The sequence below is a fragment of the Macadamia integrifolia genome, unplaced genomic scaffold (assembly GCF_013358625.1).
Source record: "Macadamia integrifolia cultivar HAES 741 unplaced genomic scaffold, SCU_Mint_v3 scaffold773, whole genome shotgun sequence".
Lineage (NCBI taxonomy): Eukaryota > Viridiplantae > Streptophyta > Magnoliopsida > Proteales > Proteaceae > Macadamia > Macadamia integrifolia.
Genome location: NW_024870536.1, coordinates 143,907 through 156,731, shown reverse-complemented (window position 1 = coordinate 156,731; position 12,825 = coordinate 143,907). Strand labels below are relative to the sequence as shown.

The following is a 12,825-nucleotide window of genomic DNA, read 5'->3' as shown; positions in this document are numbered from 1 at the left end:
TTATAAAACCAATCTATTTGACTCAAATCCTAATTGAATCCTATTACTTATATGTCAAATAAATATTAAAGGTTCATATTCATACCAATGTAAGATATCAAGAAAACAAATCAATAAAGTGAATAAACTAAGTTCATCTTCATCAATCATCAATCATCAATCATTATGACATATTAACATATAATATAAATACATAATTATGAAACAAAATTATAAATATAAAGAAAAAAAGACAAAAAATACAAGTATTTATATACGTACCTCTATGAGCCAAAATGAGTGCCTAAGCCCTAAGGTCATCCACTATTTTTCACTCCTGTCAAAGAAGAATGAAGCTCACCGCTGCCGGAGCAAAATGGTCGCCTGGATCAATGGTTCTTCCTTGTTTTTTGATTTCTTCTCAAAGCCCTTTCTTAAAATCCTTGACAAAATCCAAACCCTGTTTGTGATCGTGTTTTTGTTTTGTTTGTTTTGGTTATTTTTGGTGGAGTAAAGCTGATCCCATACATCTCAAGTGTTAACAAAACCACACCTACCAATAAAAAATCTATATTTGGAATCTTCATCAAGTAATTTTAAAATATGTTTAAAAAAAAAAAACCCATAAGACGCCACTTCACATAAGGCGGAGCATTGCCTTACCATCTCTATACTGCATCAGCGCCTAGCAGCGCCTTAAAAACTATGGTACAGAAACTGAAATTTCGTTTCGTTTCGGCCAAAATAGTGTATTTTTTTTTGTTTCGGTTGACTGTTTTGGTGGTCAAACGGCCATATTTTCACCTGAAACTTGGTGGGTAACTTATTTTAAGGTCAATAAAAGAACATAAAATTGCAAAAATATTAGGACATGATATTGTTTTAGAGTTGCACCTTTGTTTGGTAACAACCGTCGAAATGTTTTGAAAATTTTACCTGGTTTTGGAGAAAGAACTTTACCTTTCCTAAGCTTTGAATGTGTAGATCTTGTAGGAGTCCAGTGGAAGTCAAAATGTGTGATGATGTGGCTAATTACAGTCTTGTTGTAGTGTTTTTCCTTCAAAATATGAAAATGGAACCAAAACCACCGAGACAGGCGAGACAGTCGAAATTTCGACCGAGATATGGTATTTATAACACATGGAATGTACCGAGACAAGTGAGATACCGAAATTTTGTACAAATGTTATTTCGGGCGTTATTTTGTTTCGGCAAAAAAAAAAAAAAAAATCTAAATTCCGAAATTTCGGCGAGATTTCGAACCATGACTCCAACAATATCTATATTTGTCGATGTTATGAAAGAGATATCTTCTATGGAAGAAATAGATAGATAAAAATCCGTTAAAAAAAAAAAATGGCCGCTCGGCCACCTAGGCATCCGAAAGTGCCTGCTTTCTTAAGTTAGAATAAGGTCGGCGACCGCTTAGCCCTTGGAAACCTGCCTGGACGCCTAGGCAGCGCCTTGACAACTATGGTGGTATATACAAACAAAATTCATGAAATATTCCCTGTATTATTTGTATAGTAGCAACAGCTACTTTTGGGCACCACATGTAGGTCTGTGCAATTGCATAATATATATTTGCCAGTATTCATGCATATACCACCTAATATCATGATTCTAACATCAAACCGCTAAAGCTTTGGATAAATTCAGATTTCCTTTGTTTGAGATGGTTGTACTCCCCAAAGGTTGGTTTGATAGCTTGAATCTGTGGTTTTATGCAAGTAGAATGACCTAATCAGGTAAGAGAAGTACTTTTTAACTGGTATTTCTTTTTGATTGGGAAAATTTCTAACAAATTTTTTTGGGGTTAAAAAGAGAGAGCAGACTAGGTGTTTAGGGTGATTATGGTTGATGTGGTCCTTCATGCTAAGCATGATTTTGGTTGGAATGGTGATGTTTCAATTGAAACAATGTATTTTATATGACGGTTTGTTACTCTTCCCTACCGTTTCACCAAAAAGTTCGAACTGTTAGGGGAGGGATTAAGGGAAGCATCAATGTATACATCAACTTTAACATTTCTACCATGGCCACCAAGATTACTGAAATGCAGATTTTTCTCTAAATATTTGGAAGTTTGGCTGGAACTTTGTGGCCTTCATGTTTTTGAGATTTTCCTGTTGGCCCTGAAAAACATTTTGCTTGAAATTTCAGCCATCAAGTAATATGGAAAACCACAGATGGTAGAATGCCAATTATGTTAGGGACATTGGTGAGGGTGATTCTTCTACGGTTTAACTACTCTCCTCTTGCACAGGTTTGAAGATGACATTTAGTGAGAACCACAATAGCTTTTAAGGTTAAAGGGGACTTGGGAAACTCTGATTGGGCTCCACAAGGTGGAGAATGTCCGGGGAGATTTTCACATATTGTTTGCCAGATTGTCTTAATGTCTGCCTCTAGCTCCGTAGTTTATGAACCTGCTACATGAGTAGTTAGCGTGGGACTGTTAATATATACCTCTTTGTTGTTTGTGTTGGATTGTTAGTCTTAGTCTCAGTTGTTCCTGTTCTTGCTAATTGGTTTGCACCTTGTTATTTCCTGGTTACAATGTGGTTAGATTTTCCTTGATATATCTATTTCAGAATTTTATTATCAACATCGGTTTCTTACTTAGTATGGGATCTGTTTCTGGGTTTTATAGCTCATAATGGGTTTTATAGCTCATAACTTGCTTCAGTATCTTTTTTGTCTATAAGAAATATTTCTCACCCTCATGGTTTCCTGATGTTATGACCATTGACCAGATAAAAGTTATTTTAATGGCCGTTAAGGATTTCAATCCTGAATATGGTGACTCTGCATATACGATGGGCATTGTGGACTTACTACTTGAATGTGTGGAGTTGTCATATAGACCTGGTAAGTGCAAAATTATCTTCTTATGTGGATTGTTTGAAGGTGCCATAGTTCTAATGACGAAGATAAAATTTTTTCATGTGTCTGTACCAAATTCCACAGCTATGCATGATTACCTATACTATCTTATACTCCCCCAGATTCATTTCATGTGTCTGTACCAAATTCCACAGCCTTGCATGATTACCTATACTATCTTACACTCCCCCAGATTCACAACTATCTTATACATTCAATGCATCTAGTTGTATGAATTGATCTTATGTCCATGTGAAAGTAGTTACGGTTAGAATTACTGCTAACTAGGGTTCAACTTTTTTTGATGTGTAGAGGCTGGGGGAATCAGGCTTAGGGAGGATATTCACAATGCCCATGGCTATCATTTTCTTGTTCAATTTGCATTAGTACTGTCGAACTTACAGAAAAATCAGGGGTTTGAGTCTGTCCAATCCCACTATGGTTCTGAGGAAAATTCTGCTTCAGATGGTTCTTCTATATCCGATTCTTCCAGAAGTCAGTACTTCACTGGAAAAGGTTGGGCTACCTCGCCACCACATCTTTCCCCATCACTGTCCAGGTTACTTGATGTGCTTGTTAATCTAGCACAAATTGGCCTAACTGAACCCACTATATCTGCTGGAGGCAAAGGCACCAAATCTTCACACAGCAAGGCCAGTGGCCATGGTAGAAGTCGTACGTCATCTTCTGATAGGCTTGGTGATGAAATGGGGGAAAAAGGAAATGCCAAAATTAAAGACCTTGAAGCGATTCAAATGTTACAAGATATTTTTCTTAAAGCAGACAGCACTGAACTTCAGGCAGAGGTTTTAAATAGAATGTTTAAGATATTTTCAAGCCATCTTGAGAATTATAAGTTGTGCCAGCAGTTGCGCACGGTGCCTCTCTTCATCCTAAATATGGCTGGGTTTCCTCCTTCATTGCAGGAGATAATCTTGAAAATTCTAGAATATGCAGTAACTGTTGTGAATTGCATTCCTGAACAAGAATTACTTTCACTTTGTTGCTTGTTGCAGCAACCAACAACATCTGAATTAAAGCATACCATTCTCTCTTTTTTTGTGAAACTCTTATCATTTGATCAGCAATATAAGAAGGTGTTGCGAGAAGTTGGTGTTTTGGAAGTTCTCTTAGATGACCTGAAGCAGCACAAGTTTTGTTCTGAGCAGCATAATCAACTGGAAAGGAAGTCCAGTTCAAGCAGCTTCAAGAAACATATGGACAGTAAGGATGCTATAATTTCTTCTCCCAAGCTAATGGAATCTGGTTCTGGAAAGTTTCCTCTTTTTGAGACTGAGAGTACGATAGCTGTTGCATGGGACTGTATGGTCTCCTTATTGAAGAAGTCTGAAGCCAATCAATCATCATTTCGATCATCTAATGGTGTCACCATCATTCTCCCATTTTTGGTAGCTAGTATCCATCGACCTGGGGTTCTTCGGACATTATCCTGTTTGATTATTGAAGATGTTGCACAGGTTTGTGGAGCAATTAATTTTCTTTCTGTGTTACACTGCTTGATAGATTAGAATTCAGAGGGCTATTGTTTCCAGAGAATTGTTTTTTCCCCTTTACTTGTATTACCAATCAATTAATGTCATAAAGGTTGAGAAGATTGACTTCAGACTTTAAATTTTCCTTTTTGGGTGATGGATTTTGAAGACCTATCTTTACCACAAAGATCACATTTTGCTTTAGTGTACTTTATCATATCTTGATTATTTGAACATACTTATTTTTCTGATGGATGATTGGATTTTCATTTTTTCCAGGCTCATCCAGAAGAATTAGGTTCACTAGTTGAAGTTCTAAAGAGTGGTATGGTTACTAGCATTTTGGGTACACAGTACAAGCTTCAAAGTGATGCAAAATGTGATACTTTTGGAGCCTTATGGCGCATCCTGGGAGTCAATAGTTCGGCTCAAAGGGTCTTTGGCGAAGCCACTGGTTTTTCTCTTCTACTTACCACACTCCATAGTTTCCAGAGTGATGGTGGACCAATTGATGGTGGACCGGTTGATGATCAATCTTCTTTACTTGTTCAGATGAAGGTTTTCACATTTCTATTGCGGGTTATGACAGCTGGAGTGTGTGGTAATGCTGTCAACAGGACAAGATTGCATACGGTTATATCATCTCAGACATTTTATGATCTTCTGTCTGAATCTGGGTTACTTTGTGTGGATTGTGAAAAGCAAGTTATCCAGTTGCTGCTGGAACTTGCTCTTGAAATTATAATTCCACCATCGAGTGTGCCAACAACAGATAGTGTTCCATCATCTGATTTGGTTGAAGCTGGGTCTGCTTCTTTTCTTTCAAGTGCTTCATCAGGTTCTTTTAGTCCTTATAAGGAGCGGGTATATAACGCTAGTGCCATTGGTGTTCTGATCCGCTCATTGTTAAATTTTACTCCAAAGGTGCAGTTAGAAGTGCTAAGCTTCATAGAAAAGCTTGCTCAAGCTGGCCCTTTCAATCAGGAAAGCCTGACTTCTATAGGTGCGAGGTGGAGAGTTTTGTGATTCTGTATTGTTCCCCTCTAATGTAAATAATCCTCTTATTATTTTCTATTTATATGTGTATAGGTTGCGTGGGCCTTTTACTGGAGGCAATCCTCCCATTTCTTGCAGGCTCATCACCATTTCTTAGCCATGCATTGCTAATTGTGCAAGTTCTAGGTGCTTACAGGTAGCTACTTTTGTTCATTCTACGTGTATAGGTGGGAGAACTAAATGTCACAAGGCGTAGTGGCATTTAATGATTCACAATCTCTCACATGGTAGGACATTGGTGGGTCCATGTTATACAGGGCCCCACTCATATCATTGGTAAAATTTCAGCCCAAAATGAGAGTAGGTGCTCAAAGTATAGAGGTAGCATTTTATAATTTTTATATTTTTCTCTTGTGGCAATTTCATAGTTTATGATAAAACTATGAATCACTTCGCTTACTCATTTTTGGCTGGAATTTTATAAATAAGATGGTTACATGGTCCCTCTATCACATGGACTTACCCATAGCCCAGCTCATTGCTGGTTATGAAGTGCTAAGTATCATTAGGCACAGGGACATTTAAAAGGTCTTTTTATTGATTTGTGTACTCTATTATCTCATTATGGTTGCTATGAAATCCGTAAACTGAAAATCATGCTTTTTTGGAACAGGTTGTCGTCATCGGAGCTACGTGTGCTTGTCAGATATGTTCTGCAAATGAGAATGATGAATTCAGGTCATATTCTTGTTGACATGATGGAGAGATTAGTTCACTTGGAAGATACAGCTTCCGAAAATGTTTCTCTGGCACCATTTGTAGAGATGGACATGAGCAAGGTCGGGCATGCTTCTATTCAAGTTTCTTTAGGGGAAAGATCATGGCCCCCTGCTGCTGGTTATTCCTTTGTCTGCTGGTTTCAGTATCGAAATCTCTTGAAACCCCAAGCAAAGGAGCCAGAACAACTGTCCAAGACTGGCCCTTCTAAAAGGAGGAATTGTTCTAGTGCACAGAAGCTTGGGGCCCATGTTCTCCGGTTGTTTTCAGTAGGTGCAGTCGATGATGGAAATACATTCTATGCAGGACTTTTCCTTCAGGATGATGGTGTTTTAACTCTTGCCACTAGCAGCTCCAGTTCGTTGTCTTTTTCTGGGTTAGAACTTGAGGAAGAGAGGTGGCATCACCTTGCGATTGTTCATAGTAAACCTAATGCATTGGCTGGACTTTTCCAAGCTAGTGTAGCATATGTATATGTTAATGGAAAGCTGAGGCACACTGGGAAGCTGGGATATTCACCATCTCCAATTGGGAAGTCATTGCAGGTAACCATTGGGACACCTGCTACTTGTGCGAAAGTTAGTGAGTTGTCCTGGAGGCTCCGCTGTTGCTATCTTTTTGAGGAGGTGCTGACTGCAGGTAGTATATGCTTCATGTACATTCTTGGTAGAGGATATAGAGGGCTGTTCCAGGATACAGATCTTTTGCAGTTTGTTCCTAACCAGGCCTGTGGTGGGGGTAGTATGGCAATATTGGATTCATTAGATGCTGAAATACCTTCTTCATCATCCAATGTACAAAAGTTTGACAACACTAGCAAACAAGGAAACCCTAAGCCAGATGGCAGTGGAATTGTTTGGGATCTGGAGAGACTTGGGAATCTCTCATCACAGCTCTCTGGGAAGAAGCTTATATTTGCATTCGACGGAACATCTTCGGAAGCTTTTCGAACATCTGGGAGCCAATCCTTGCTCAATCTAGTTGATCCATTATCAGCTGCTGCTTCCCCTATTGGGGGTTTGTAAAATCTCAACTTCCTTTTTTAATCTACTTTTCTTTTTACTCAGAAAGTCAGTTCCTACTAAATCTCTATTTATTTTTTTCCAGGTATACCTCGATTTGGTCGTCTTCATGGGGATATTTATATCTGCAGACAATATGTGATTGGGGATAGCATCCGGACTGTTGGTGGAATGGCCATTGTCCTGGCTCTTATTGAAGCTGCTGCGACCCGGGATATGCTGCACATGGCTCTGACGTTACTTGCTTGTGCACTTCATCAGAGTCCGCAGAATGTGCGAGATATGCAAGCTTACAGAGGGTACCATTTGCTTGCTCTCTTTCTGCACCGTAGAATGTCATTGTTCGACATGCAGTGTCTTGAGATCTTTTTCCAGATTGCTGCATGCGAAGCTTCGTTTTCTGAACCACAGAAGTTGCAGGAGACACATATCATTCCCTCATCTGCTGGATCCATTCATGATGCCAACTATGAGGATCTTACTTTGTCAAAGTTTCCTGATGAATTTTCATCAGTTGGATCTCATGGAGATTTTGATGACTTTTCTTTGCAAAAAGATTCATTTAGTCATATTTCAGAGCTTGAAAATGCTGATATGTCCTCAGAACCATCAAACTGTATTGTTCTCTCAAATGCAGATATGGTTGAACATGTTCTGTTGGACTGGACCTTGTGGGTGACAGCTCCTGTTTCTATTCAGATTGCTCTACTTGGATTTCTCGAGCGCCTTGTATCCATGCATTGGTACAGGAGTCATAACCTTACAGTCTTGCGCCGAATGAACCTTGTCCAACATTTACTGGTGACCTTGCAGAGGGGTGATGTGGAAGTTCCTGTGTTAGAGAAACTGGTTGTATTGCTTGGGGTTATTTTGGAGGATGGCTTTTTGGCTTCTGAACTGGAGCATGTGGTCAGGTTTGTGATTATGACTTTTGATCCTCCTGAATTGACACGACGTCGTCAAATCATCCGAGAGTTGATGGGAAAGCATGTCATTGTACGAAATATGTTGCTGGAAATGCTTATTGATTTACAAGTGACCATAAATTCAGAAGAGTTGCTTGAGCCATGGCATAAGATTGTTTCATCCAAGTTGATAACTTATTTTCTTGATGAATCTGTTCATCCTACCAGTATGAGGTGGATCATGACTCTTCTTGGTGTTTGTCTTGCTTCTTCTCCTACTTTTTCACTTAAATTTCGCATCAGTGGAGGGTATCAGAATCTGACACGCGTGCTTCCTAGCTTCTATGATTCCCCAGAAATATATTACATCCTCTTCTGTCTTATATTTGGTAAGCCTGTTTATCCAAGATTACCTGAAGTCCGCATGTTAGATTTCCATGCCCTTATGCCAAGCGATGGAAGTTATGGAGAACTCAAGTTTGTGGAGCTGTTGGAATCTGTAATTTCTATGGCAAAGTCAACATTTGATAGGTTGAGCATGCAGGCTATGCTTGCACAGGAAACTGGGAACCTTTCACAGCTGAGTGCTAGCCTTGTGGCAGAGTTTGTGGAAGGAACCACAGACATGGCAGGGGAACTTCAGGGTGAAGCTTTGATGCATAAAACATATGCAGCACGTTTAATGGGTGGGGAAGCAGCAGCCCCTGCTGCAGCAACTGCGGTATTGAGATTCATGGTTGATTTGGCGAAAATGTGCTCTCCTTTCTCTGCTGTATGCAGACGGGCAGAATTTCTTGAAAGTTGTATAGATCTATATTTCTCTTGTGTTAGGTTTGTGTTGGAAAGTTTTATGGTTATGGATTTGTTTTATGGATTCCTTCTAAAGTTTGCTAGGAAAAATGTTGCCTAAATGTATATATTTTGTCCTTGTAGGGCTGCTCGTTCGGTGAAGATTGCGAAAGACCTCTCTCTGGGAATAGAAGAGAAGAATTTGAATGATTCTGATGACGCCCACAGTTCACAGCATACATTCTCCAGCTTGCCTCCTGAACAGGAGCAATCTGCGAAAACTTCCATTAGTGTTGGAAGCTTTCAACCAGGACAGGTAAGTTCAAGTTCTGAGGATATTCCGGAGCCCGAGAATTATTTGGCTGGTGATAAAACAGAAGATAAACCAACTGTATCCCAGAGGGAGTCAAACAAGCAATTCAGTCAAGAAGATAGCCAAGCTGCACATGGTTTTGATGGTGAAAGTGTTGATCAGATTTCTACAGTTACTTCCAGCACTAATGAATTTAATTTCCAAAACGTAAATGGAATGGCAGATTCAGCTTGTTCTGGATCTTTTACCGTAGTTGATTCTCCCATTTTGTCTGAAAAATCTAGTTTTAAAGTTCCACTCATACCCTCTCCAACCCCGATGATTGCTTTGGCTTCTTGGATTGGCAGTGCGGGCAATGGTGAAAGAAAATCTCCATTAGTTGCTACACCATCCATGGGTTCTTCTGTGTCTATGGGTGAATATGATGCATTTCAAGATTTAAAATTCAGTTCTCATGGTTCATCTGCTTCAAACACATTCTTAGCTGTAAATCCAAAGCTTTTACTTGAAATGGATGATTCTGGTTATGGTGGTGGTCCATGTTCTGCAGGAGCTACTGCTGTTTTAGATTTTGTGTCAGAAGTTCTTGCTGATATTGTGACTGAACAGGTGAAAGCTGCACAGATCATAGAGATCATTTTAGAAACTGTTCCTTTGTACGTTGATCCAGAAACTGTGTTAGCTTTCCAGGGTCTTTGCCTAAGTAGACTGATGAACTTCCTTGAAGGGCGTCTATTGCGTGATGACGAGGAAAATGAGAAAAAACTGGATAAGAATAGGTGGTCTGTGAACTTGGATACATTGTGCTGGATGATAGTGGATCGCGTATATATGGGTGCTTTTCCTCAGCCAGGCGGCGTACTGCGAACTCTGGAGTTCTTGCTATCCATGTTACAATTGGCTAACAAATATGGTAGGATTGAAGAAGCGGCACCTATGGGAAAAGGGCTATTATCGATAGCAAGAGTGACCAGGCAGCTTGATACATACATACATGCACTTTTGAAAAATATGAACCGCATGATCATGTACTGTTTTCTTCCCTCGTTCTTGACCACAATTGGTGAGGATGACCTTCTTTCCTGCTTAGGCATGCAAATGGAATCGAAGAAGAGTTTATCTTCAAGCTTTTCACAAGACGATTCAGGGATTGATATCTGTACAATCTTGCAGTTATTAGTTGCTCACAAACGAATTGTATTCTGTCCAAACAACCTGGATGCTGATCTGAATTGTTGTCTCTGTATAAATTTAATCTCTGTTCTCCATGACAGAAGACGAAATGCACAGAACATGGCAGTAGATGTTGTCAAATACATGCTGGTACATCGACGTGCTGCATTAGAGGAGTTGCTTGTATCTAAACCTAACCAAGGACAGCATTTCGATGTTCTACATGGTGGTTTTGACAAACTGTTAACTGGAAGTTCATCTGTATTCTTTGAATGGTTTCAGAGTTCAGAACAGGTAGTTAATGAGGTGTTGGAGCAATGTGCTGGTATTATGTGGGTGCAGTACATCTCTGGATCAGCAAAGTTCCCTGGTGTGAGGATAAAAGTGATGGAGGGTCGTCGTAAGAGAGAGATGGGGAGAAGATCACGGGATATTTCGAAACTTGATCAAAAACACTGGGAGCAGGTGAATGAGCGGCACTATGCACTTGAGTTGGTTCGTGATGCAATGGCAACTGAGCTGAGATCTGTTCGTCAAGATAAATATGGTTGGGTTCTCCATGCTGAGAGTGAGTGGCAAACTCATCTCCAACAACTAGTACACGAGAGAGGAATATTCCCCATGAGAAAATCCACCTCTCCTGAAGAACCTGAATGGCAACTTTGTCCCATTGAAGGTCCATACAGGACGCGCAAAAAGCTTGAGCGTTGCAAATTAAAAATTGATACCATTCAAAACGTTCTTAGTAAACAGTTTGAATTGGGGGAAGCTGAGCTGTCTAAAGGGAAAAACGAGAACAGCCTAGATGCTTCTGAAACTGATTCTGGATCATTCTTTCATCTTTTACCTCATGGTTCCAAAGAGAAATGCTTTGATGGTGGTGATTACAATGAGTCTATTTTCAAAGAAACAGATGGTGTTAAAGAAGGGGATGCAGCTTCTGCTAGGCTGGGGTGGAATGATGACCGTTGTAGCAGTATAAATGAAGCAAGTCTTCACTCTGCTCTTGGGTATGGTGTGAAGTCCAGTTCCATTTCTATCCAAATGACTGATAGCATTCATGGGAAATCTGATCTAGGTTCTCCAAGGCAGTCCTTTTCAGGCAAAATTGACGATACAAAAGTTACAGAGGATAAAGTGGAAAAGGAACTGCTTGATAATGGTGAATATCTTATTAGACCTTATCTGGAACCTCTTGAAAAGATACGGTTCAGATATAATTGTGAGCGTGTTGTTGGTCTTGATAAGCATGATGGTATTTTTCTTATCGGGGAGCTCTGTCTATATGTTATAGAGAATTTCTATATTGATGATTCTGGGTGCATATGTGAGAAGGAATGTGAAGATGAACTCTCTGTGATTGATCAGGCTTTGGGTGTGAAAAAGGATGTTACTGGAAGTATGGAGTTCCAGTCAAAATCATCTTCTTTGTGGAGTACAACAGCAAGGTCTTGGGCTGGGGCAAGGGCGTGGGCATACAATGGTGGTGCTTGGGGAAAAGAGAAAGTGTGTACTAGTGGCAATGTGCCTCATCCTTGGCGTATGTGGAAGCTTGATAGTGTTCATGAGATTTTGAAACGTGATTACCAGCTGCGCCCTGTTGCGGTTGAGATATTCAGTATGGATGGATGTAATGATCTCCTGGTTTTCCACAAAAGAGAGAGAGAGGAAGTGTTCAAAAATTTGGTTGCCATGAATCTTCCAAGGAACAGCATGTATGTATTTGAACTCTAGTAGTGATTCCATTTTGATTTTTTACTGTTTGTTGATTTGCTTATTCTATTTATCTTGTGATTTTTCGATGCTTTAATTTGGACAAAACTTTGGAGCAAGACATTGGGCTCTATGTTGAAATACATATGCTCGTAGAATTAAGTATTCTGTTGTTAATGGACAGTGCTTGATAGCATTTGTTTAAATGTATAAGCCGCTAAAATTGACTTCCTCCTTATTTGTTGTCATAATTCAATTTTCCGTAGTTTTGAGTCATCAAAATGAGATGATGCTTGAATTATTTTGTGCACATTGTTTGAACTAGCTAATTTTCAAAAAATAATTGTGGCATCGTGGTTAACACTGCACCTAGCTAGGTTTTAGTTCTTGATTTCAAACTTAAAAGAGTTTTTCTATATGTACTTGAAGAAACTGCATTTGTCTTGACTGTTTTCCTATATGTACTTAAAGAGAATGCTTTTGTCTTGATTATGGACCAGTGACCTCCAACCAAACGGTCTGGTTGATCATAATTCATACCAGATGGTCAGCTGACCAATCAATGGTTTTAAACCATGAGTGCTTAGGCCAGTGGTTAACAGTTTTTATTAAAAACCCGACTACCAGTCGAACTGAGCAATCTGTCAACCAGTGAACATGGTGGTTGAAACTTGACAACCAGTGAATATGGTAGTTGAAACTTTTCAGGGAGTGGCTTGGCAGAACTAATCATCTTTTGTTGCATCATTGAACTGGTGATTGCTACTATTATGTTATGT

General features: G+C 39.5%; 1 protein-coding gene across 2 annotated transcripts in view; it reads left to right on the top strand.

Moving 5' to 3' along the window:
• LOC122069944 (protein SPIRRIG-like) overlaps positions 1-12,825 on the top strand; it is a 34,311-nt gene that overhangs the window by 17,927 nt on the left and 3,559 nt on the right. Inside the window, exons 9-15 of one of the 2 annotated variants that reach the window (XM_042634029.1) lie at positions 2,736-2,850; positions 3,178-4,343; positions 4,638-5,361; positions 5,448-5,550; positions 6,028-7,148; positions 7,239-8,889; positions 8,992-12,048. In XM_042634029.1, the coding sequence (XP_042489963.1) occupies positions 2,736-2,850; positions 3,178-4,343; positions 4,638-5,361; positions 5,448-5,550; positions 6,028-7,148; positions 7,239-8,889; positions 8,992-12,048 (7,937 nt within the window). The remainder of the gene's footprint in view (positions 1-2,735; positions 2,851-3,177; positions 4,344-4,637; positions 5,362-5,447; positions 5,551-6,027; positions 7,149-7,238; positions 8,890-8,991; positions 12,049-12,825) is intronic. The other variant, XM_042634030.1, reaches the window with a different exon arrangement.